The 27,755-nt window shown below is 33.5% G+C and overlaps 1 protein-coding gene and 1 pseudogene across 1 annotated transcript; both read left to right on the forward strand.

The window, feature by feature from the left end:
- Positions 1-2,917: 2,917 nt before the first annotated feature.
- LOC124935147 lies at positions 2,918-3,822 on the forward strand (annotated as a pseudogene).
- Positions 3,823-6,751: 2,929 nt separating this feature from the next.
- On the forward strand, positions 6,752-25,266 carry LOC124936690 (DNA damage-binding protein 1-like). The gene is made up of 19 exons (XM_047477210.1): positions 6,752-7,020; positions 7,624-7,672; positions 8,326-8,385; positions 8,470-8,561; positions 9,412-9,463; positions 9,593-9,655; positions 9,800-9,849; positions 10,938-11,013; positions 11,377-11,586; positions 12,016-12,122; positions 12,207-12,315; positions 12,685-12,879; positions 12,998-13,213; positions 15,465-15,575; positions 21,396-21,671; positions 21,860-22,134; positions 22,719-23,070; positions 23,690-23,974; positions 24,503-25,266. Exons 1-19 carry the CDS (start codon positions 6,917-6,919, stop codon positions 25,079-25,081), a joined length of 3,261 nt encoding a protein of 1,086 aa, XP_047333166.1. The 5' UTR covers positions 6,752-6,916; the 3' UTR covers positions 25,082-25,266.
- Positions 25,267-27,755: the final 2,489 nt, after the last annotated feature.

Genomic DNA, 27,755 nt, shown 5'->3' on the forward strand with positions numbered 1-27,755 from the left:
TTGACATATATCCGTATGATAAATACGTGTATTCATGTAGTTATGTTAGGCGTTATCCATTTGAAAATTCTAGAAAAGTTGAAAAGTCGAAAAGATTAAGTCCAAAATTAAGAAAATAAGTTTAAACATAGAAAGGAGAAAAAGTCAAAAAAAAACTAAGTCCATCTTTGGAGAACTCTAGAAAATCTTAAAAGATATAAATCAAGAAAATATAGAAATCAAAAGCTAAAAGTCTAATATAACTAGTTCTTGTCTTTGTGTTTTTACTACCCAGATTATAGGCGTAAACATGATCAAGAAAGACGCGTGAGACGCATGAATAATCAAGAATGTCCCGTGAGACACAAAGATGATCAAAAGAGATGCGGAAAATATAAAGTTGATAAAAAAAACGAAAAGACTTGAAGATTTGAAGACTTGGACTAGATCTCTTTATGCTTAAAATGTAAATCTCTTTATGAAGATACATGAGCGACATTATAACGAAATAAAGAAAGGAGGGGTGCATGTTTGCAATTGTGAGTTTACGTTTTATCCACAAATATAAGAAAATCAATTTAATTCCTTTGATACTCGCATCTTTTCTTCACATAACTAATTCTAAGGATGAGCGTCTATTACGTGTTAGGAACTATATGCATACAAGTAGGGGTGAGCAATAAAATATAATAAAATATTTAATCAAATAAATGTTCACCATGTCACATTATTCTATAAAAAAGGAAATCATAATCTTTCAACCATCATTGGCAAAAAGCTGCTTGCATATTCGATTACAATTGCATGTTTGCATCTGATGATGTCGATAAATATGCCACATCGTTTCTTAAATCAATTAAGAATTTTCTTGTAAGACCAAATCAAACAAGGTATATTTATTGGAATTTAGAACCAAGTAGAACCTCCTCTACAAGTGTCGCATAATTACGAGTCTTCTTTACAACCCTTCCAACTTCTTGGGCTTTAGCTTGAGTCATTATATTGTTGTTACACTTCTCTATATTCTTTATTCATACAAACTTATTCTTTTTTTACTCAACTCTGTCAATAAACAAATATATATAATTAGAAATTATAACTTAAAATCATAATAAAAATTAATATGTAAGACAATATATATATAAATAAATAGATTATGTGTTTAAATAGGATCACCGTACCACATTCTTATTAATTACTAACGGTTTAATTAATTTAAATATATATATATTTATAATTAATTATTTAAAACTGAAACTATATATTTCAATTATAATTAATTTTAATAAATGCTAATAAATTATAATTATCATTAATTTTTTGAAAATTAAATGCTAATTATTTAGTTATTTAGTTATTTTTATTTAATATTTATTATAATTTTAATAACCACAATTAAAAAGAGAACAACTTATTATATTCTAATTTATTTACTATATAACATTTGTATATAATTTTTCTTAAATTTTTTTATATATTAACATATATTAGCTTATAAAATATATTTTCAACGATACACAAAAAAAATTTGTTAATAATTAATATATATAATCAAGAGTTATCTTTATTAGTTGATTCTTTTATTCCTTAAACTGAATAATTTCAACTTGTCGAAATAATTCATAATCTCGTTTGTAACATGGAAGCTCGTATTTTTTAAAATCAAACATAAAGGTTTTTTACGGTACTGTTTCAAGATTGTTATATATTATTGTCTTTAAATTACATAAAATATATAAAAATATAATGTTACAAATAAATGAAATAAAATAAAATATACGAAGAAACGAAATCGCTAAATAAGAGGTTGATCTGATGCACTTGTTATACACAATTATTTTTAAAACAGTTACATCGTCTTCTTTGTAATTGAGTTTATTACAAATGACAGTCTCCTATAACGAATCTTGTAATGATTCTTCATTGAAATAACTACGCAATGAACTTGACAAAGTATCTGAAAAACAGTTACATCGTCTCCTTTGTAATTGAGTTTATTACAAATGACAGTCTCCTACAACAAATCTAGTAATGATTCTTCATTGAAACTACACAGTGAACTTGAAATCGATCCTTAGGTTTAAGTAAAATAATTAAGATAATTCTCTTTTAGAATTTTAGAGATAAAAGTTAGGTAAGTGATATGGTGTAAGATGATGTGTTAGAGAGGATGAGATTTTATATTATTGTAAAGATAAATCATTAAATAAAATTATTAATTGATCATGACAATGAATATTGCTTCTTTATTTATCTTGACATTTCCTTTTAATTATGGAGTAATTGTTTACCGAAACAATATATTTATAATTCAATACTAACATTATATATTTTTTTTAATTTGTTAATAATAATAAATTATTATAACAATTATTAATATTAATAATAAACTCATTCAAGTTATATCACAAATTAAAAATATTTTGTTAAATTGTGAATGGCTCTTTAAGAACATTTGAAACAAATTTCATTATTTAAATAATGACTCTTTAAAAACATTTGGATCAAATTTCATCATTTAAATAATGGCTCTTTAAGAACATTCAGATCAAATTTTATCATTTAAATCATGTTTGAATCATTGTGAATTTTATTTGATTTTATTAACTATATTTTAATTTTAAATTATTAATTAAACATATAGGCAAAATAAAATTCATACAATTCAGTATAGAAAATGCAAAATATTTTATAACATTCTAACTATTAAGTATTTTTTAGTTTAATTAACTCAAATATATATATAATCATATAATATTAAAAAATAATATCTTACCACAATTATCATTATACTCATAATTATATTTAAAAAATATTAAGTTAATAATAAATGTGTATTTTTCATGCATGCAAAATTTGATTGATAATTATTATTTTTATTGTGCTACAATGTATTTATTTTATTTTTTTGTTTAGTTAACCTTGACAAAAAAAACCCATGTATCAAAAAGATTCAATTACATGTATGCTGAGTAAAAATAATTTAGAGTTTATATTTAGGTTGTAGGGGAAGATTGTTTTGTGAATGGTTTGAAACCATCTGCGCAAATGTATTTTCGGAGGCGAAATTGCATTTTTCGCAGGCGAAAAATGCAATTTTCGCAGGCATAAATATATTTTTCGTCTGCGAAAAATACATTTGTCGCCTTTAAGACTTCGTGATTATGATTGGATTCAATCCCTTGCCGTGATTCTCATTTATATTCAAGTATGCATCTCTTTTCTTATCTGGTAACAATATAATATTGTTTCTTTATGTCATCTCTAATTACTGTGTGGATAATTCAACTTTTAGATTGGTTGTGCATTGGTTGGATCTGTGGGAACATTGTACAACGGATCTTCGTTGATCAATTTAGCAATTGGACTATTTGCACTTGTTGCAATTGAAAGTAGTAGTCAAACCCTATGCAGAATCTATGTTGTTCTTCTATTCTTCTCAATCATACTCGACGTAGTCTGGTTCATGTTTTTTGCTCATGACATTGATAAGTTTGATATGTTCTGCATGTAAGGTGTTTCTAATGGATTGTGAAGTTTGTTTGTATGCTTGAGTTTGCAGGAACATTTCTTCTGAAATTCATGGGGTCCTTGTAGTATTTTTAGTGAAGCTGACCTTATTGATGTAAATTATATAGATTGTTTGTTAGACTGTCTTCATCATTTTTATGGGTTCAAGTGTATAGATTTGGTGTTTCTGGTATAGATCGAGCTAGTGGTGAATTTGATGTTCGAAATAGTTTTCTTAGTCCTACAACTCCTGTTATAAGTAGACATACATTTGGTTCAGATGATGCTCTAGGGGGTCTGTCTATAATCCATCTTATTATTTTCCCTCTTTGAAGATGTTAATATGATAGGATTGGTGTAACCAATAGAGACTAAGGTCTGGATATTGATAACAACTTATGACAAACGATTCGATTTTAACTCTATTAGAAGTTAAAATTTGTTTCTATTCTTCACAAATCCTTCAAACTTTTGAAACGATTTCAAATGCGGAAGTGTTCGTCAGATTTGAAGTTTTGAACCAATGAAAGATAGAAAGTAAAGAACACATGGAGTTGTTTATGGATGTTCGGAGCAAACCCTCCAATGTCACCCCTTCTTCCACAGCTAGAAAGATTTTACTAAATTCTTTGAATCAAATACAGTTCACTGAACTAGCTAACACTCTGTTGAACAGAACAACCTCTATTCAACTTACAATATTATGAACAATATTCTCACACCTAGACAGTGTTTTGATTCTTTCACTCTTGAGCTTGAATGATATAGAGAGATCAGTAAGTGCAAGAGTAAGCTTATGAATTGAGTAAACTGACAAGGTTCGGTGATTCGTTCGTTGTCCTTGAGCATCTATTTGTAGTGGAAGGACACCAACGATCGAATCTTCTTCATGGACACGTGACAAGCGTTCATTGGAAGGCCGTCCATAGGACAAGAGTACAACAGACTCTGAGCAAATGGATCATGGCTGTACCAGTGTGCCGAATATCCTCTCTGATATTGTCTTGTACTAGACAAACCATTGGAAGAACATTTGCATACGTGGCATTCGTTCATTTGATATAATTAGCTGGCTTGTCAGACTGCATAGGAGAGAGTGGAACAGAGAAGTAGACAACTAGTTGATCATGGGTGGACGTATGCTAACTTCAAACGGTGGCTGAAGCGAAACATTAGACGTGCTCCATTAGACTTCCAAGTTTAAGGGAGTTAGACGTCAACGTCTAACTACATGTTCCATTAGACCGATAAATCTAATGGAGTTAGACTACAACGTCTAACTACGTGTCACTTCAGACTTGTCTGAAGGAGTTAGACGTCAACGTCTAACTACGTTTCCCATTAGACTACCAAGTCTAATGGAGTTAGACTTCAACGTCTAACTACGCAACACGTCTATTTAGCATGCTTAGACAACGTCTAATTTAGCATAGTCTTATGCACCTGCACAAAACAAATAGATAACCTTAGCTTTATTCTAAGTGAATATCTAGCTTTATTCACAGCTAAACATCATCAAAATTTCGTAATGTTCATAACTAAACATGCTCAAAATTTCGTTCTAAACATTATCAAACTTTTGTTGTTTAATGTTTCACTTCTAAGTTAATTACTTCTCACTTAATTAACTCTTTTTTCTTTATTTATATTTTACTTTTTCCCAACAATTTCTCCCTTTTTAATGATGTTAAAACCATGCAATCTTAATAAAGCAATATAAACACCCATCAAATAAGATAGAAATAAAAGTAGTTCACCAAAATATTCAAACATAAGTTTTAAAATATGAAAAGCAAAGAAAGAAATTTATGGTCATTCTCTTTTCACGTTTGGATCAGCGTCCCCTTCTAACAATGAGTTGTCCGTTAGGATGTCGTGGAATTGAGTGATAGAACCTCGACCTCCTCCACTTCCACCACCTCTGTCGCCTCCACGACCTGGACCTCTCATTGCTTGTCTGCAACCTTCTGCGTTCTCTTCAGAAGCTTTACATTTTGATTTCGGTCGGGTTCCTCTAGCAGTTCTTCCACAGTTGGAAGGATTTCACTAAATTCTTTGAATCAAATACAGTTTACTGAACTAGATAACACTCTGTTGGACAGAACAACCTCTGTTCAACTAACAATATTATGAACAATATTCTCACAGCTAGATAGTGTTTTGATTCTTTCACTCTTGAGCTTGAATGATGTAGAGAGATCAGTAAGTGCAAGAGTAAGCTTGTGAATTGAGTAAACTGGCAAGATTTGGTGATTCATCCGTTGTCCTTGAGCATCTATTTGTAGTGGAAGGACACAAACGGTCGAATCTTCTTCATGAACATGTGGCAAGCGTTCATTGGAAGGCCGCCCATAGGACGAGAGTACAACCGACTCTGAGCAAATAGATCGTGGCCGTACCGAACTGGTAGTGCGCCGAATATACTTTCTAATATTGTCTTGTACTGGACAAATCATTAGAAGGACATTTGCGTATGTGACGTTCGTTCATTTGATACAATTAAATAGCTTGTCAGACTGCACAAGAGAGAGTGGAGTAGAGTAGCAGACAACTAGTTGATCATGAGTAACGTATGCTAACGTCAAACGGCTGCTCTGAAGCGAGGCATTAGACGTGCTCCATTAGACTGCCAAGTCTAAGGGAGTTAGACGTCAACGTCTAACTACGTGTTCCATTAGACCGACAAGTCTAATGGAGTTAGACTGCAATGTCTAACTACGTGTCACTTTAGACTTGTTTAAAGGAGTTAGACACCAACGTCTAATGGAGTTAAACTTCGGGGAGTTAATCGATCGGCTTCCTTCCCTCGGGGAGTTGATCGATCGACTTCCTTTGTTTCGTTGCTTCGCTTGGATCGTCGGGGGGAGAAACTGAAATGAGAGAAAGGGAAATCAAAGGGTCGGTCGGGGGAGAAACTGAAAGGGAATGAGGAGAGGGAGGGAAAAGAAACGGAAATAATCCAAATTTTTAATTAAGGGTAGAAATGTCTTTTGCCCATAACAAAAGGTTACTTGTGCGAAATTTATTATGGCTATACTAAATTTGGAAATAACCCTATTATCAGGGTTATTTCATCAATTTTTTTTTAACCTTATAAAAATGGTGTATCAAAAAGATTCAATTAAATTTTCATAAAGGTCCAAAGTGTTAAAGTGGAGTTTTCATAATATAAAATAGATACCAAATTCTAATTTAGTAAGATCTTAAATTTGATGATAAACTTTAATACCTCAAATAAGTTAAAGGGTCATAATGAATAGTTGGCCATCAAAGCTCGAAGTGATCGCCCACGGAAAGCTCTTGCAAAAGCAGTTCCAGTGAGATAGTGAGACCTTGAGAGTTGAGAAATCACCCAGTTCGGTGTGCTGAATCGGCGGACTGACCTCAAAAGGTGGACTAACTGTTAGGGTTCATCTGGATTTCAATAATGAGTGTGTGGAACTACGTAGTGACGGCTCACAAGCCCACGAACGTCACGCATTCCTGCGTCGGAAATTTCACCAGTCCTCAAGAGCTTAATCTCATAATTGCGTAATCTCTTCCTCTATTTCTACGTGCAGATACATGTGTTTATATCTTATGCATGTCAATGTAAGAAATGAATATGCGTTGGTAACGAATCATTGAAATCCGCCTATTAGAATTAGAATTAATGATATCACTTGTAGAAGGTTAATTAGCTTGAAACTGATCAGCATGCCCCCCCTGGGCTGTACATGGATATGACATATACAACATGCAAACAGAAACAACTCGTAACCATATGAAGTGGATATCATGCTAGAACTTGTGGTGCATTTTCTGTCCTCTTAGATATTTCTCTCTAAAAGCCCTTGGTCTAGTTAAAATCTTTTTTCTATGGATCTTGAAGAAAAAAGGACTTACTTCTCAACAATTTATTTCGTCTGTGTCGACATGGTAGAATTATCAATTTTCTGGTTAATTCATGCTTAGGGAAGAATTCTAAGTTGTCTCAATTGCTGCAATATTGGTGCTAAGAAGAGCTGTCTTTTGATTTCACTGTCTGTTGCTATTGCACCCTTCTCCTCTATGGCATATGTGGGTCTAATAACACCATTTATATATTTCATTTATTCTTCAGTCTAAATCTACCAACTTCCCAACTTTTTGCAGGAAATGCACCCGTGTTGAGATTCATTTGCTTACTCCTGAGGGTTTGCAGGTATCACATATATAATTGACAGTATTCTCTGCACATTTTTATATTTGGCTCTTCAACTGTGGAAAACACCTCTAACTTACATCTACTTGCATATTTGTACTTACTTCTTGCTTTGTGCTTCTGTCATGTTGAACTATGTTTAATTGGCTAGCCGACTAATTTATTACCTTTGGAAGTCTGAATTCAATGTTTGACTCTCATAAATTCTCACAAAGGTGTGCCAGCATTATGAAACGACTCTTGCATGTTTTTTCTTGCTGTCACTCTGATGATTGAGGGTTTTTAGGCTCAATGCATAAGACACCACCTACCGGTCCTACCCTGTGTTGGAAATTTGAATTGTCAAAGTACTGGAAACTAGGAATCAATCAAGTGACATGAAAATATTGTGAAAGATAACTATATAAAATTGGAGCATTTAGCGTGAGAAACCTGAATGGATCCTGAGAGGATTTCTCCTACCGGAAATACATAATATATCTTCTATAATGTAAAGATGTTTAGATTTAAAAATTTATTGTGGTTATAACCTTATTTGTAGCAAGCTACTCTCTGATAAGGTCCGGAATAAACCAAGAAGCAGGAAACATTTTCATTTACTTGATTTATTATATGCTACAACTGCATGTTCATTCAAATTTATCCTATTGCAGCCCTTGTTGGATGTGCCGTTATATGGGAGAATTGCGACACTGGAGCTTTTTCGTCCACATGTAAGTTTGACTTGAGAAAATAAACACATCTCTTGGATATTGTGGATTTGAAAATTACACACATTGATATGATTGCCTGCTCAGGGTGAAGCTCAGGATCTTCTATTTATCGCAACAGAAAGATATAAATTCTGTGTACTTCAGTGGGATCCCGAGGCCTCAGAGGTTATTACGAGGTTTGAACTTGAACGGTTTTAGATTTCGTTGTCCGGATAGTTTTGGTCTTCTACTATATGGGAACTTGTATATTGTGATTTTTGTCAATCTACCAAAAATTCTATACAAAAAAGGCTCACATGAATAAATTTTATTTTCCCTTTCCCCCTTTCTAGTATTGTTTATTTGACAGAACATATGAAGCCTTTTGTTCTGGAAATAGAGAATTTAAATTCTATCGATGTTGGGAGTAATCGTAAGGTTATAGATATAGATGCTTCGAGGCATTTGTTATTCAGATCTAATATATACAGTTTTGCAGGATGGCATTTGGTGGTTTAATAGAATTAACTAATAGATTTAAGCTGCATGTATTGTACTGGATGCAACAGAACATAGTGTAAGAGAAATAACAGTTGGGTTTTTTCTTTGAGAAAAGTGACTTATATTCCTTTCAATAAAAATGTCCCAAAGTAGGGAAACGAATATGATATAATCGTGTTTGTTGGACAAAACAAACATTTGGTCCTTTTTGGAGTTGGGGTGAAGGAAGATGCATAATGGCTCCTTCAGGAAGTAAAATCTGGTGAATAATATATACAAGAACAATAGCCAATGAAATGAAAAGTATAGAAAATGATGGGGAACTTCAGATGATTGGAGTTTCCATCATTTTAAGACCTGGAGGGGACCACAAATTGACCTGATATAGGAAAAGGTTTATGCATGAGTAGGATAAGATGAAACAATTGGAAAGAAAATGAGCTCAACATAATAATGGCGTGTGAACAAATTTCTGGATTTACATTGGGGTATGTTTGTCCATTTCCTTGTTATTGCATTCTTCCACTGATCTTGTTCCTACTCCAGAGCTATGGGAGATGTCTCAGATCGAATTGGTCGTCCAACAGATAATGGCCAGGTACTTCTTCTATCTCACACGGGAAGCTAAATACATTGTTATTGAGTGGTTTTGATTAATACTTTTCAAATCAGTAAATTGTTTAAATATATGTCTACCCAAATATAATATGCTTTTGTTTTTTTCCAGATTGGTATCATTGACCCTGACTGCAGATTGATTGGGCTTCATTTGTATGATAGTTTGTTTAAGGTGTCATATTGTATGCATATATTGTCTTCCTCTTACTTTCTTTGTTACTCCTCTTGGGTGCACTATCTATATCTATATTTTATGTGGATGAGGTAGATTTATAGTTCACAGAACTCCTTTTGGTGGTTGTTGTTGTGAAACTAGGTTATTCCATTTGACAACAAAGGGCAGCTTAAGGAAGCATTCAACCTTAGGTATTCTTCCTTTTCCTTGTATCTTTGTTGAGCATTTATGAGCATAATTTTATTATTATTTGACTTAGTTACATTGTCTTATATTTCTTCTCTGAATGTATTTCATATTTTCTCTTTTATCACTAAAATTTTATTCTAACTATTTATTGATTATAGCTTAATTTTAGAATAAGTATTTTCATTATATATATATATATTTATATTTATTTAGGAGGACCTTGATCATTGTACTTGATTTTCTTTTGAAATTGAAAAATTCGTTTGGATTTTGCTCTCTAGGGTAGGGTTAGCTTAGTGAACATTCATCTTGTTATCCTATTATTCTAAATAATGTAAAAAGATAATTATCAACTGACCCTTATTGTATATAATGAGACCCTCACAATAAAGTTAAAACATTTTTATTCATAATTTCATACATCTAGAGTCATTTCCCATTCTTGCTGCTAAAATTTAACCTTGATACTTAGGAGGTGTTTAGCAGGCAAGAGGCTTCTCCCACTAGTTTAGTTCGGTGGTCCAAATGAGGGTAATTGTTCGTTAACCTTCATGGCCAGAGAAGTAGATTGATTAAAATACCATGTTCTTTTCATATCTCATATTTTTTTCATTTTTTTCTGAGTTACAGTACAAAGCCAACAGTTCACCCACAGTCACCACTTAATCTTTCCATGTGTAGATGAAGGATGTCGACGATTTGAAATTAAGTGGTTTATAAGTGTGTTGTGAGCGTTAAGACCATCATTGTGAATATTTTTTTGGGTTGGGTTGTGATGGTGCAAGGGTTTAGCCTAAGATACAAATAGTTTATGCACATGCATCTAGAAGACCTTGTATCTCGAGCATAGAAGTAGAGCTCCTTGATTCAGTGCTTCATGTTGGCACCCTGTGGAAGCCCTTATAATGGCTTTCTCTGAAGAGATCTAGTGTAGCTAAGGCATCCTGGTGATGCCAGGTTGAGTCCAATCTGAGAATTCCAATTAGTTGCCTGGTCGTTGGAATCTTATATTAGTTGTGCAGTTCAGAATTAATTAACTTTCTTGTTTCACTACACCAAACTCTACGTCCTTATTGCTGATGTTTTTCAGGCTTGAGGAGCTGCAGGTTTTGGATATCAAGTTTCTCTACGGTTGCCCCCAGCCTACAATAGCTGTTCTTTACCAGGTTTATTTATTTTTTCCATTTATACCTTGATTCCTATTATGCATCAGTATTGCGATCAAGATGTACAACTCTGAATAAACTTCCTTGTACCTAATGACCTATATTGTTGCAAATGAATAACTTGAATTCTGATTTTGTGTGTTCACTTTTATGTATTTATTGTATGGATTAACATGCTCTCCAGTGATTCCTCCAACTGTCTAAAACATTCCAAGTTTATTCTATTACATGCACTTTTGTCCTGGATTTGCTGTTAGAATTGTATCATTACCAAAAAGCATTTGATTCCTCTATCTTCATTGTAACTTAACCAGAGCTTGCATGAGAATACATCCTAATTATGTTGTAAAATGGCCTTGGCAGGACAATAAAGATGCTCGTCATGTCAAAACATATGAAGTTGCTTTGAAGGAAAAAGATTTCATTGAGGGACCATGGTCTCAAAACAATCTTGATAATGGGGCTGATTTGCTTATTCCAGTTCCTCCACCTTTGTGTGGCGTTCTTATCATTGGGGAAGAAACAATTGTGTACTGCAGTGCTTCTTCATTCAAGGCGATCTCAATTAGACCCGTAGGTCACCTATCCATCTACATGAACATAACTTTACCTCTATGAAAATATTGGAATGTTCTAAGAATATAGGTAAAAAAAAATAATAGTCCTGTCCAGTTTTGACATTTATAATTTTTAAGGAAGTTTGTTTACTAATGAAAAAAAGTGTGGTAGCTTCTTTAGAAAGAGAGCCGTGTTGCTGATTGTATGTGTAAAAGATGATAATTTGAATGTAGATGCAAATATATATTGATATAGAAAAGATGAGATTTACACCACATCGGATTAAAAGTTAGACAAAAGAAGAGGCGAACAATGGGACCATATTCTTATTAGCCTTTTGGGGATGGGGGCTGCATCAGAATGCTAATTCTGGCCTTTGTTATCCTAGAATTCTGGGATTATTTATTCTGCTTATTTTTTCTTGTTTACTGTTATTATATGCAGTCAATTACTAGAGCCTATGGTAGGGTTGATGCTGATGGCTCTAGGTACTTACTTAGTGATTTTGTTGGTCTTCTTCAACTTCTTGTTATTATGCACGAGAAAGATAAGTAAGTCCACATTCTTAACTTCTAGGAAATGATAAAGCTGAGTTTTTTACTTCTCTAAGGTGTTGACTTTTTTTCTTTCTATAGAGTAACTGGACTCAAAATTGAGCTCTTGGGAGAAACTTCTGTTGCATCAACGATATCTTATCTGGATAATGCGGTCGTGTATATTGGGTCAAGCTATGGAGACTCACAGGTGATAATCTTCATTTAGATGTAATACCTTTAGCAAACAACCATTTCAGTTCCAGTTGATTCAAAGTCTTGGATGGTCTACTGTTTTGTAAACTATATATATTTTTGAGCATAGACCTGAGCTATTGATGGATCTCTCATTTGAATGCCAAAAGTGCATTTGTGTACCTGCAGGAACCTGTATACCTTGGCATATTTTTGCTTAGAACTTGCATATGTCTTTGCAGGACATTGTTGTTAGAGGCAGAGGTTTAATACATTGGGCATTTCATCTATTTGTTCTTGTGTCTTCATATGCAATTGACTCACTGAGTTGCTATTTCTATTTTTGCGCCTTTTGAGCTTACTTCTCTTCGCGGGATACATGCAGCTTATAAAACTGAACCTCCAACCTGATCCAAAAGGCTCTTATGTGGAAGTTTTAGAAAGATATGTCAATCTGGGCCCAATTGTGGACTTTTGTGTTGTCGATTTGGACGGTCAAGGTCAGGTGGTGACCTGCTCTGGAGCTTACAAAGATGGTTCTCTCCGCATAGTTCGGAATGGAATTGGTATCAATGAACAGGTATTTTTTCTTTTAAATTCTCGAGGTTATTTAAATATATATTATCGTTCTTTTCAGTTGTTTTATTCCAAATATCCACATGTTCACATTTAACTTATATAAAGCACATAAATTGCAGGCATCTGTAGAACTTCAAGGAATCAAAGGAATGTGGTCTCTTAGAGGCTCTTCTGATGATCCATATGACACATTCTTAGTTGTCAGTTTCATTGGTGATACAAGGATTTTAGCAATGAATCTTGAGGATGAGTTGGAAGAAACTGAGATAGACGGTTTCTGCTCTGAAGTCCAGACTTTGTTTTGTCATGATGCTGTCTACAATCAACTTGTTCAGGTATATTCTCTTTTGGACGTTTTGTAAATGAACTTAAAAGTATGATATAGATTTAACAGAGATACTATAATTGGAGTTGAATATTTTGATTACATATGCAACACATTTTCCCCTCTAAGACCTATCTGAAATAACTTGCCAAAGTTTATTCTGTGCTTCCTTCCAGTGGCAGAACATTTCAGTTCATGCATACTTGCAATCCTAATTGTGCTTATAAACTTGATGCTTATACAAAATTTATGTAGCATAATGCACATGAGCTTGAGAACTGGTCTATGAAAGGCATGATAGGGCTTCAACTCTTTCCTATAAAAACAATTGTTGCAGAATTCATAGTAAATAAAATGTTGGGAGTCATATGAATGATGATTCACCCGTATCATTGTTTATCCTACTTCATTCATGGATCTATGTTTCAAACTTATGTTCTTAAGGCATAATATTAGATGGATCCTGCATTGTGTTACACTTCATATAGGGTTAGAGTTTGTTATGGAGATTAGATATATTTAAAGAATGAGATGATAAAAGGATGACCTAAATCTGTAGATGAGGAGCATGGAGAATCTCCATAGCCTGAGAGAGAGTGTAAACTATTGATATTTCATTAATTGATTACTTCTTAGCTATGTCACCATATTTATAACCATTAGGTGTCACCTATTAAAACTAACAATCCTAACAATTTAGGGGACTAATATTAACTAAATAATAAATCTAAGGGATTACATACTAATTAGAGCCCTATAAGTTAATTCCTAACTCTACTTAACGTTACACTACTTCCCCCATAAGGACTTCTTTGACCTTGAAGAAGTGAAAAGAGCAATCGCAATCGTCCACAAGAGTTCAGGTAGTCATTTGCATCTTTTTTACATTTCAAGTATCATTTTGTTTTCAGCTCCTCCTTATTCTTTCTTTAGCCTTAAAACTCATCAGTCAATAAAGGATAATTTAGAAAACCCTCCAGAAAGGTCCATTGCTTCCCTGTCCATTCTTTTATTTTGGCTTCAGCTGATCTTCTTTAATTTTCAGCCCACTATCAAGCAGCCCAATACCAACAGTCCAAAAGAATAAATAAACCAGGCCATTCTTTTAATGTTTTTTGCTGCAACCTAAAAATAAGCCCTAGCTGTCGTCAACCTGAGCAGCTGCTAGAAATTAAACTCCAATAAGCATCACGTTTACATGGATACGTGGAGTACTACATGGGAGATGATACTACGATCTAATATGTTAAACTTAAGAAGCCTAAAATAATATGACCCAGGCCCTACTCTCCTGTCCTTAAAAAAATTTCTGCTATCAACAACGACTCATGTGATGTCGATGTCAACTGCGACAAGTGAAGGGGGACATATTGTCCCATATTATTATTTACCACAATGGCAATGAGCCATTTAATGTAATTATTATACGTCATTTGGGTATTATAGTCCCACAAAGATATTAAAAATTGAGTATATTAGGGTTAAAGAATAGTTAGATTAGATTCTTATGATTATATAACGGAGTATACACTCTTCTTGGCTATAGAGGTTCTCCCAAGCTTCTCATCTAAGGGCTTGGACCATTTCTTTTTCATCTCCTATCATTCTATTATCTCATCTCCTTCTTGTTTGTGTGACTCATATTTTAATTGTTACATAAAGAGTAGATGAAAGAAGAAGATTTCTTGTATGTTAAATTGATGTTTATAAATGATGCAAGATTATAATATAAAGACAAAACAATGAGAGAAAATTAAACGGTGATATATTTCCAAATGAATAAAATAGGTGGGAGTTGGCCCTAGGAACTCCAAACTTCATTAATTCTACAATAAGGAAGGCAATAAAGGAACTGAAAAAAATATATTGGTGACATAGAAACATGCATACTTAAATGAAGCAAATAAATTTTGGATATTTGATATTTGTTTTTCTCAGGATAGCCTTGTTACTAAATATCTTGCTCGAATATATAGTCAAGCTATTTCAATCACTCTATCGAATAAGATGAAACAGCTTTGCTTTATTTATTGACAATCATGTTCATATCATAGCTTTGTGTTGACATGCCCAAAACCAATGGAGCATGTAGTATTCATGCAATAATATTATATTTTCTTAGAGAGGTGTGAATGTGTAGTTATGATATCTTACTAGTCTACTTAATGTATTTTTCTCACATATTGGATGATTAGTATTATTAATTCATTTAATGGGAATTCCATGGGGAGTCTTACTTATTAATTGCATCCTGTCTTCAGGTTACTTCAAGCTCAGTTAGGCTGGTCAGTTCTATCAACAGAGAGTTGCGTCATGAATGGCATGCTCGATCAGGGTACTCTATAAATGTTGCAACTGCTAATGCCACCCAGGTTCATCTCACTCGATGCTAAAATACGTTCAGGTTTATTTATGTCTCATATCTATGCACCATGTAATTTTATTCTATATCCTGTTTTAGTTGATCAGAAGAGAGTTTCCTGCGAATAATAATACGTCAGAGTATTAATGGTTTGGATTTTTTATGTGCGGTTTCATTTTATTAAGCTTGGAGTTGATAGAAGACAACTGTTTTGATTGATATATGTTTTTGTAGAATAATGAGCTCTTGAGAGTGAAGATTGAGACTAAAGAATAATTATATTATTGAGATATGACTTTGGTTTACATGAGAGATTGTGATATATAAAGGATATTGAGTGTAATAAAAGCAAAGACTGACAACAAACAATGTGTAGAGTATAAGCAAATCAACATGTTGAGTGTAAGTAAATTGCACCAATTCCAAGGAAAATGGAGAGTTAATTCTACACTCCCTCAAGTTGGGTAATAAATATTGAGAGTGCCCAACTTGCCACCTAGTTCCTCGAAATTCAGTTTGGGAAAAGTTTTGGTGAGTATGTTAACCACCTGATTGCGTGATGTAACGTAGAGGGGTGCATGCAATAGACCCTTCATTGACGTTCTCAGAAATGAAGTGACGATCAATTTCAATGTGTTTGGTCTATCATGATGAACGAGATTCTTTGCAATAATGATTGCAGCTTGGTTGTCACACATCATTTGAATATGTTCATTAGGAAGCAATCCTAACTCTTCAAAGATGCTGCATATCCAAATTCCTTCACAAATTCCGAGTGCAAGAGAACGATACTCAGCTTCGACACTGCTCCGAGCAACAACAAATTGTTTCTTACCCCATACAAATGAACAATATCTAAAGGTGGATTTTCTGTTAGTAATGTCCCTCGTCCAATTAGTATAAGTGAACACACGAATTGACTTGTCGTCTTTACTTGTGTATAAAAGGCCTTTTCCCGGGGAATCTTTTAGGTACCTTAGGATCCTGAAAACTGTGTTCATATGATCTTCGGAAAGACGATTTATTAATTGGCTAACAACGCTCACTAGCCAATGTCGGGACAAGTGTGAGATAATTATAGGAGTCGCCCACGAGTCTTTGGTATCGTCGTTATTTCTAAGTTTGTGAACCGAATCCATGGGGGTGTCGGCAAACTTACATCCAAGAATGTCGGTTTCCTTTAAAAGGTCTTTGGTATATTTCCTTTTAGATATTGAGATCCCCTTCTTTGATCGGGCAAGTTCCATCCTAGAAAAAAAAAACTTGAGGGGTCCAAGATCTTTGGTGTCAAATCGGCTACTAATGAACTCTTTCAAATTTCGAATATCTTTTTCATCGCCCCTGATTATAATGATGTCATCAACGTAGACAATGAGGATTGTGAGCAATCTTGACAAACATAGTGTGGTCGGCTTGTCATTTTGAGAAGCCATTCTTGATGATGGAGATTGAAATATTTTCTAACCATGCCCTTGGTGATTGTTTGAGACCATAGGGTGATTTATGGAGGTGACAAACTTCGTTAGGTGAAGCACTAATACCAGGATCACATTCATGTAGATTTCTTTTCTAAGGTCTCCATTTAGGAATGCATTTTTTATGTCGAGTTGGTGTAGTTCCCAATCTTTGTTAGCCGCTAGAGATTAAAGTATTCGGAAGGTATTGAGAAGGTGCAAAGGTTTCTAAGTAATCTATCCCATATGATTGGAAAAATCCTTTGACACAATTTAGCATTTTCAATTGTCCTCTCCGCAGAAAATCATGTAGTAGAGAATCTAGAGATAGGTTCCCCGTCATGTGCTCCGATGTCCTTGAATTGACAAAAGTGAGTGTTAAACGCTTTGGGGCAGTTGAAGTTGATTGTGACGCCAAAGTGAGTTGTGTAGAGGATGCTGCCAAGGGGATGAAGTGTTAATGACATTCTTTCATTTCAGCGAGTGACTTTGAATCGTCGGAGTGTCGCTGAATGTTGATGACAACGAGTTGGCTTTGAGTCGCTGGAGTGTCGATGGACCAGGGCCGACCCTAGGGTAAGGAAGCCTAGGGCCCCCTCCATCTTAGGTCCCCCAAAACAATTTATAAAAAAAATAAAAATCTTAACAAGGTTTGAACTTAAGACCTCTTAAAATTTATTATATCATTTAACCAACTCAGCTAAACCACTTAGGTATAAATATAATACAAAATTACTAATGTTTTCAATATAACATAAAATATGTTCGGGCCCCAAACATCGGGACTGTTCGGTCCGGCCCTACGTTGGACGGAAATTAAAAGTGATGATTTTTTAACAGAAATCTGTCAAGACATGAATACAGACAAATCCGGCCGAGATATAAAGTGCAGTTTTTGAAATGAGGAAACTGCCAAGAAAGAACTCAAGAACATTCTGATACCATGTAGAATACTAAGCTTTTGAGAGTGAAGATTGAGAGTAAAGAGTAATTGTATTATTCATATATGACTTGTGGTTGAATGAGAGATGTGTAATATATAAAGGACATTGAGTGTAATACATGGAAGGACTGACAACAGGCAATGTGTAGAGTATAAACAAATCAACATGTTGAGTTTAAATAAATTGTACCAATTTCAAAAAAGATGGAAAGATAATTCTACAGTTTTCCATGTTGTATAGTTGTAATTGGTTTTATAACAACTTATATATTTCAGTGACTTAAGGGGATGAGAATCGGAAGAATAATGGTGAGAGACAATGTCTTAAGCCCCTTGATGAAAATACATATCCATTCCAATTCAATATTAAACTTAATATTATATACCTAACTAATACTAATATAGCTACTGGGCTTAGGTCAGACCAATTATAGACCTGGTACGCGAACAAATTCCAATAGATCACTTATTTATTTCTGTGATTGGATGAACTTAGTTCTCCCAGGGAAAACAATGTCCAATCTTTGTCATCTTAAGATTAATACATGTACTCCCAAAACTTCCAATGGGCAGGATCATATCGATTCGTTAGACTTGACCAGATATTTGGATATACTAGAGTTTTTCAAGTTATTTATCAAGTAATCCCGTCTCTTACATATACTATTAAGGAATATCTTGGGTAGGATATAATTGTTCCTATTTTGCTACGAGTGATCTCAATATGAAGCCATAATCCTTAGAAACAAAATGTTCAATATGTGAGTCAAGCTAACCTCTCAAACTCCCTTACCATCCCTTAATTGGTGGAATACAATAGGGGAAGGTGGTGTGATTATACAACTTGATGCAATCCCTCTAAAATTCAATTATTTGATATTAAATGGTTGAGACTTCAATTAGTTTCGTATCTGATTTTGATTTTTGAGACTTCTAGATGAGTATTGCCTGGACTCGTGTATTGCATGAAGTGGGTAGAAGATTTTCCAAAGATAAAAGGGTATTGATGGAAAAGAAAAAAGGGTATTGATAAGGCTCAATGGGATAATAGATATTGTTTCTTGATCCATAGGTTGAATACTTGTATATAAATACGACAGATAATTTGAAGCCCTTGTTTGGTAGAGGTCTATAAAGAAAAGGAAATAAGGTGCAAACTTTATAGGGATATAAGTTCAGGTTATTGGTTGGGCTGCACAACAAAACTAGGAATAGTTGGGCGGGTGAAGTAATTTGGTTAGCTCATTTATAGGAGGACAGAAGAGGATTTTGCACTCAGGATATGTCCATGGGCTGGAAAACTGATGCAATGTGATAAAGAATTAGATGAGAAAATAATACATTTCATAAAATTGAGATTAGATGAGAAGATAAAAACCCTAGCTTTTAGGGTGACAATTACATATATAGATGTGAGAAGAAAAAAATCCTTAGGTAAGATTAAAGAAGTTTCAACTAATTTCATCATATCCAACTCTTACAATCATAGTTCTATTTATACTCTTCTATCACTAACTTCTTTGTTGAGCTGTCATAACTGTTGCGATAACTGCTCTAACCAACTCAATTGTCTATATGCTCTTAATTGCTTCTGCCAACTCAGCTAATGCTAAGGTCAACTTATAACCTTACCTCTTGTATCATTACTATTTTTTCAAATTTTCCTTGTCCTCGAGGAAGGTATAGCAGAAATACATAAATGATGACCTGCAAAATCGACAGGTTCCTCAAACATACGAATCGATTGTAACATGTAATAAGAACGCCAAAAAATATCTTCAAGCCACAAAAATATTTTTCCCTTCTGTGGTGTCAAGCACCATAAACATGTTTCAATAAGATATCCAACATCGGGCGGTTCCTTGAACCGTAAATAGTGCCTCAATTTTGTCTTGAATCAAGAAAGGACTGAAACGTAGAATCTTTGATTCATCTTTGAGACTAACGAAAGCATCAATTGTCAAAGCAAAGTGAGCTATGTCTCGGCCAACTAGATTATGATCATCAGTATAACATAGGTTAGTTGTAGTTCCTTCTGGTCATTGTTATAGCTCACTACTTCCTTCAGGACCATGAAGTCTTTATGGGGCAAGTAATATTTTATATACGGGTTGTTAGGGGAAGTTATGTTTTTGTACTAGTGGTTAGTTTATATATCAATGTTGAAGATTAGAATGTATCAATCAAGGTTGGGATTTAATAACAAGGGATGTCTGGGATCTAAGGAGAAGGTTGGGTGGGCCTGCTGAAAAATATATTGAGCCTATTTTGAATAGCAATTTTGAACCAAAAAATTAGTCTTTTGGCAAAAAAATGTTATCAAGTATATTTTCTTTACCATTATCTAAATTTTGTAAAAATATCATTTTCTCACCACTTTTTTCTATTAAAAAATCGTCTAATTCAATCAATGTTGAACTATTTTTTTTTTTATCTAACTCAATCACATTTTCATACCAAATGTAAAAAAAAAATCCCTTACACAATGTGATTGTGATGATCACAAAATTCTACTTTTCAAAATGGCCTATTAGATGTTAGTTTGAGATATAGGTTATTAGATCAACAATATAATCATCATCAAAATTTTGAAGTTGTAAAACAATTTCTCTTTCTCATCAAGGAGAATTCTTTTATTCTCTCATCTCCCTACTGGAAAACTAAAGGTTTGTTTCATCTTTAGAAGATGTATCCCTAATTAATGGGATTCTATGTATATATATAGCTTGCCTATCAACTAATGAGTCAATTGTCTCTTTTACAAAACTATTAAAAGCTTCAGTATGTGAAATGCGTTAGAATTGTTTGCTATAGAAGAGAGATCTGTTTAGGTAGTTGGTTGTACATGAAATACATGTTAAGTGGTTGCTATAGAAGAGAAATCTGTTGAGGATGTCCTATTTTTTTGTCATTAGCTAGAGCTTTGTTAATTGAAATGTGTGATAAAAATACAGTGTTAGAAAACTAAAGGTTTGCTTCATCTTTAGAAGATGTATCCCTAATTAATGGGATTTTATGTATATATATAGCTTACCTATCAACTAATGAGTCATTGTCTCTTTTACAAAATTATTAAAAGCTTCAGTATGTGAAATGCATTATAAGTGTTTTCTATAGAAGAGAGATCTGTTTAGGGAGTTTGTTGTACATGAAATACATGTTAAGTGGTTGCTATAGAAGAGAAATCTGTTGAGGATGTCCTATTTTTTTTGTCATTAGCTAGAGCTTTGTTAATTGAAATGTGTGATAAAAATTCAGTGTTAGAATATCATTCTCTGCTCTATTGTCACACTTTAGTTCTTATATCTGTTAGGTGTCCAATATTGATGTCTTGGCCTATTTAAAGTTCTTGATATGATTACACCTGAAATATTCTGAACAACACTGGACTATTTATATATAATTCATTTTTTCATTTGTGTGTGGGTGGCAGGTTTTATTGGCTACTGGTAGTGGTCATCTGATTTACTTGGAAATTGGTGATGGAATATTGACAGAAACAAAACATGCACAACTGGAATATGACGTCTCTTGCCTTGATCTAAGTCCCATTGGTGAAAATGCAAAGCACAGTCAGCTAGCAGCAGTGGGAATGTGGACAGATATAAGTGTTCAAATATTTTCTCTTCCTGATTTGAATCTCATTACAAAAGAGAACTTGGGCGGAGAAATTATACCACGTTCCGTTCTTCTATGTTCACTTGAAGGGGTAAATTCAGTCGTAACATCCTCTGATATTTGAAAGACTACTATTTATTATGTAAGACATAAGATGTCTGATACTAGAGTATGAAATAACTTTCATTTTGAGAAAGGTTCTCTGCTTTAAAAGATCTATTGTTGATTTTGTTTTACTAATAATGTTGACAAATTTAAATATGTTGTCTTATCTTGCAGGTATCATACTTGCTTTGTGCCCTTGGAGATGGCCATTTATTGAGCTTCTTGTTGAATATAAACACTGGAGAGTTAACTGATAGGAAAAAGGTGTCTTTGGGAACCCAACCTATAACACTTCGCACTTTCTCATCCAAGAATACCACCTATGTGTTCGCCGCATCAGATAGGCCCACAGTCATCTACAGTAGCAACAAGAAATTACTATATAGCAATGTACATCTGAAGGAAGTTATCCATATGTGCCCCTTTAACTCAGCTGCTTTCCCGGATAGGTAATTATCTTATTTTCTTTTTCTTCAGATAACCTTACCCATGTATTGACTCATTACTAAGGCCTTGTTTGATCTGGAGTATTTTAAATAACAAAGTAGTTATTTTCAAATAACCCCTTTTGATGAAGGTTATGAAAAAACAGGATATTTGAGTATAAAGACATTAGGGGTATAATATATAATGAATAAATAATTTACTTACTTTTAATAAGTAGTGGGTATTTTGGTTGATGATTGGAATGATTTGATTGATGAGTAAATTGTTTATTGGATAGTGGGTTCTTTGAAAATAATTCCATATAACCCACATCAAACAAGGTTTGCTTCTTTGGCTTGCACTAAAGAATTGTAAGCAAAATTTGTTTTTGTTATAATTTTGTTTGGCTGGTAAAAGTTCTAATAATGGTATTTTTGTACTGTATTCAGTACTCGATAGTGGGTTTTTTGGAAATAATTCCAAATAACCCACATCAAACAAGGTCTACGGTTATGCTCCTTTGTCTTGTACTAAAGAGCTTGTAAGAAAATTTTGTTTTGCTGGTAAAACTTCTAATAATGGTATTTTGTTTTTGTACTATATTCAGCCTGGGAATTGCAAAAGAAGGGGAACTTTCAATTGGAACAATTGATGATATCCAAAAGCTTCATATACGGTCCATCCCGCTAGGGGAGCAAGCCCGTCGAATATGTCATCAAGAACAGACTAGAACATTTGGCATATGCAGTTTGAAGTATAACCAGTCAAACACAGAAGAAACTGAAATGCATTTTGTGCGTTTGCTTGATGATCAAACCTATGAATTCATATCAACTTATGCATTGGACCAATACGAGTATGGATGTTCCATTATTAGTTGCTCCTTTTCTGATGATCACAATGTGTATTACTGTATCGGGACAGCATATGTTATGCCTGAGGAGAATGAGCCAACCAAGGTAATTTTCCCATATGTTATAAGTGACTTTCAGTTCATTCAGTATTATTTTTATTCTGGGATAGATTTAAAATTCCTTATTCTATACAGATTTTGATTAGCCTATTTGGAAACTGCTATTTTGTCACTGTCAAGGTCTGTCCTATTGGATAATTGACAAAGTTAAAACTGAAAGTGATTTTTTTAATTTATTTTTTCAATTTTTTGTTTTTGCTTTTCTGGATGATGATCTAGATTACTTTTTGGATCTTTATCCAAATTATAGTGTGATGTTTGGCTCTTTCGCTATAAAGATTATTTTCTAGATCTAGATTATAGCTTACTTTTTGGCTTCATTTGATCTTAAAAGTCCTTTTCTTTCTGATCATATTCAGATCAAGTATTTTTTGACAATCATTATTAAAGTAGATTTTTCAGATACCAAAACAACCCTTAGTTTTTTTCATATACTTTTCCACCAAGCAGAAAATCTCTTCACTGCTCTTGCTCAGGATTTTCATATAATTTCCATGGATCCTTTGTAGCCTTGTGATCTTTCGCGTACCCTTTATTGAATGCCTAGTTGAGATCTAATTGTAAATAACTTACTAGTGAGGATTATCTATCGATTGTTGTATTAGGGCCGAATACTTGTATTCTTGGTTGAGGATCAGAAGTTGCAACTAATTACGGAGAAGGAAACCAAAGGATCTGTTTATTCTCTGAATTCGTTTAATGGGAAGCTGCTTACTGCAATTAATCAAAAGATCCAGTTATTCAAATGGACGACACGAGATGATGGTACCCGTGAGCTAATGCCTGAATGCGGGCATCATGGCCATATACTTGCCCTTTACGTGCAGACACGTGGGGATTTCATTGTTGTTGGTGATCTGATGAAATCTATCTCTCTTCTAATTTACAAGGTCAGTGAAGCATCTATCTTCAAATTTTACACTCTTTTAGGCCTGGTTCGATATGGGTTCCTTGAATTTAATCTTACATAATTCACTATCCCATCATCGATCGATCCCTGTCATCAATTACATCATTCAAAGTATCTAAAATACTTTATTTCTTTTAAAATAAATTATTGATTACATATTTGCACAAGTAATGTTTTCTACCTAAATGACCCAATTTTTAATAATCTACATTGAAAAAAGTTATCTGATTGATCAGACTTTGTACTTGTATGTTTGTTACTCCCATCCCAAATTGTTTATCCTATTGATGCAGATTTTGGAAACTTTATATATATACATATATTTTCTTTAACTTCGATTTTTACATTGATTGAAGTGAGGATCATGGTGGTTAGAAAAAAAATTATTTGGTGGTTGGTTGTTCATATCCTTTTTGGTTATATGATTTAATTTTGTATATATTATCTGCATCTTCTTGCAAATATAATAATTTGACATGAAATGCGTTCTTAATTTGCCTTCTTCCAGAACGAGGAGGGTGCCATCGAGGAGTGCGCACGAGATTACAACGCAAATTGGATGTCCGCAGTTGAGATTCTGGACGACGATGTTTACCTTGGTGCCGAAAACAATTTCAACCTCTTCACGGTCCGAAAGAACAGCGAAGGTGCGACCGATGAGGAGAGGAGTCGTTTGGAGGTAGTTGGTGAATACCATTTGGGCGAATTCATTAACAGATTCCGTCAGGGCTCTCTAGTGATGCAGTCCCCTGATTCCGAAATGGGTCAGATCCCAACTGTAATATTTGGCACAGTCAACGGAGTTATCGGAATAATTGCATCTCTCAACCATGAGCAATATGTTTTCTTCGAGAAGCTGCAGTCAAATATGAGGAAAGTGATAAAGGGTGTTGGAGGACTGAGCCATGAACAATGGAGGTCGTTCTACGAGAAGAAGACTGTGGATGCTAGGAATTTCTTGGATGGGGATCTGATCGAGTCGTTTCTCGACCTTGGCAGGGGGAGAATGGAGGAAATTTCTATGTCTATGTCTGTTCCGGTTGAGGAGCTTATGAATAGAGTGGAAGAGATGGCCAGGTTGCATTGATGTAATTTCTCCCTCGGGTTTGATGTGTGGAATTTTAACTGTGCTAGATAGATGTGTATGATATGGTAATGCTAGTAGAAACAGTTTGGGACCATGGATGGTTAGGGAGAAAACTAACTTGCTAGTGTCTACTATGAGATTGATGCAAAGACTTTTGATTTTGAGCATAGTATTTGAGTTTAAATCAAAACTAAAGAAATTTAAATAGGGTTCTCATAGTTTTGATCTAACTAATAGGTTATTTGAAACTTTGGTAAAACTTTATTAGAATTTTTGGTCAAATTGAATTAATGAATAGTTAATAATGGGAAGAATAAGAATATGGTTGATTCTTTAACCTCTTGCAAATAAAACGGTGAAAAGAATTTTTATGAAAGTATTTGTAAGTTAGCCTTATGTAAGAGTGTAATTAATGTGAAGCAATATTGTATGAAAGTTTGTATGTTGCCTTGTGTAAGCGTGGATTTTATTTGGAGTAATATTTTTGTAGCTATCAAAATGTAAATTAATTTTTATATGTATGGTGGGACCATAAAATACTAAATTAAAGGATAAAAAGAAAAAAAAAATTAACTCTGGATCTTCTGTGAGAGAGTGGGTATCTTACGGACCAATTAAAATTCAGCTCTAATATTATATTAATAATTACAGTTGGGATAAATAAAAACCAAAATTTGAAAAGATGATAAACTTGATGTACTTGAATAGGAAAGACGGTTCTCAAAACCTTTTCTTCTTTACTATGAATACCTTAAAAGAAGAGAATGAATACCATCTTTCACTATACGCACAAACATTTGCATTGTAGGAATCAGATCAATAAAATACATTTTGTTAGTCATATCTCACTTCAAAATATTTTCTTTTGAATTACTCATATATATAGTTCGAATCCGAACTAAATGCCGTTAAAAAAGATACTAAATGTCGTTAAAAATGATGACAGTCTAAAAAATAAATTCAATTGAAGCAGGCCAGGCCCAAGAGGCCTAGTTACCTCTCAAAACGGCCGAACGGAAAGGAAACTTCTAACTGCACTGCCGGGCAGAATGCCAAAAGATTAAATGTCACGCTTAAGATAGGGACTGAACTTCCTTAGAACATAGATAAATAGCCTTCACCCAACTAGATAGCCTATAGTTAGAAACTTGTTTTGATTTCAACCTTTCACTTTTCTCTTATTAATGTTTCACCTGAATCGTTAATAATGTTATAGTTAGAAACTTGTTTTGATTTCAACCTTCACTTTTCTCTTATTAATGTTTCACCTGAATCGTTAATAATGTGAGGTGCGTTCTCAGGTGGAGCGCTTCACATGTTTTTTATTAACACTTCATTTGAGATAGCGCTTCACATGTTTCTTATTAATTAAATCATAATTTATCATTCTAATAATTTTAATTTATTAAAAAAAATTAATTTCTTTAAAATAATTTTGATAAATTTGTTTGATTTAAAAAAATTATTTTATTTATAAAAAATATTATGTTAATTGCATCAAAAAAATAATATTTAATATATAATATTTTTCTAATATTCATTTATTTATACGAAAATGTTTTATTTGTTTATATTTATGTTAATTTATCTCAGCTAATAATATTTATATTTAGTATATACTATATTTCTTTTTTAAATATTTTTAAAATTTTTAGAAATAGTAAAGCAGCGACCGATGAAACGGGGTTTACTTTAGAGCACAATTCACCCGAAGCATTAATAATAGACAAATGAAGCATGCTTCATTTGATAACGCGTTTCACCTTATAGAGTTAATACAAGTGAATCGCGCTTTACCTAAAGCATTTATAAAAGATAAGAGAAGCGCGCTTTATCTAAAGCATTTATAAAAGATAAGAGAAGCGCGCTTTACTTAAAGCATTTATAAAAGATAAGAGAAGCGCGCTTCATCTGATAGTGCGCTTACATGAAACTTTAATAAGATATAGGTGAAACGCTTCACTTGAAATATATATATTTATATTTTATTATTAATTAAATCATCATTTACCGGGAAATTTGACGAAATGACCATAATAATGACCCATTTTTGGGAAATGACCAAGGCTGATAAAGTTTGTAAAAATGACATATTTTGTCTGCCTAAAGACGAAAATACCCCTTCGCATCACGTGATGCATGATGTTCATGACGCGAAGAGATGACCTGATATTATGTGTAATATCATTTCGCGCAAAATGATGGCTCCCAATCTAGCCTTACTAGGACTATCACGGCTCCCAATTCAGCCTTACCAGGACTATGACGGCTCCCAATCCAGCCTTACTAAGACTATGTCGACTCACAATTCAGCCTTACCAGGACTATGATGACTCCTAATCCAGCCTTACCAGGACTATGACGGCTCCCAATCCAGTCTTACCAAGACTATGATGTTCGATTATTCCTGGTTGTTACAATTTTTACAAATAAATGGAAGATCTGCATTAATAAGAAAACGACAAATTTGCAATGATGAGGAAAACATAATATTTGCAATAATAAGGAAAATAGAATATTTGCAATAAATTTCATTAAATTAGATAATTAAGAGTTTTTTTATTTAGTATAAAAAAATGTAAATTGCTCTCATTTAGATAAGAAAAAAGAGAGAGATAACAACTCTTGTAATTGTTTTTTTAGATATTAAAGATTTTATAGAAATTTCTCAAAG

The sequence above is a fragment of the Impatiens glandulifera genome, chromosome 4 (genome assembly GCF_907164915.1).
Source record: "Impatiens glandulifera chromosome 4, dImpGla2.1, whole genome shotgun sequence".
NCBI classification, from domain to species: Eukaryota; Viridiplantae; Streptophyta; class Magnoliopsida; order Ericales; family Balsaminaceae; genus Impatiens; species Impatiens glandulifera.

What these genes read in the sequence shown, in the direction of transcription:
- LOC124936690 (XM_047477210.1), top strand. Translation starts at nt 6,917, where the DNA reads ATGAGTGTGTGGAACTACGTAGTGACGGCTCACAAGCCCACGAACGTC. An exon ending in GCCTCAGAGGTTATTACGAG is followed by an intron (nt 8,562 to 9,411) that starts GTTTGAACTTGA and finishes TTCCTACTCCAG; the next exon opens with AGCTATGGGAGATGTCTCAG. An exon ending in CAATAGCTGTTCTTTACCAG is followed by an intron (nt 11,014 to 11,376) that starts GTTTATTTATTT and finishes TGGCCTTGGCAG; the next exon opens with GACAATAAAGATGCTCGTCA.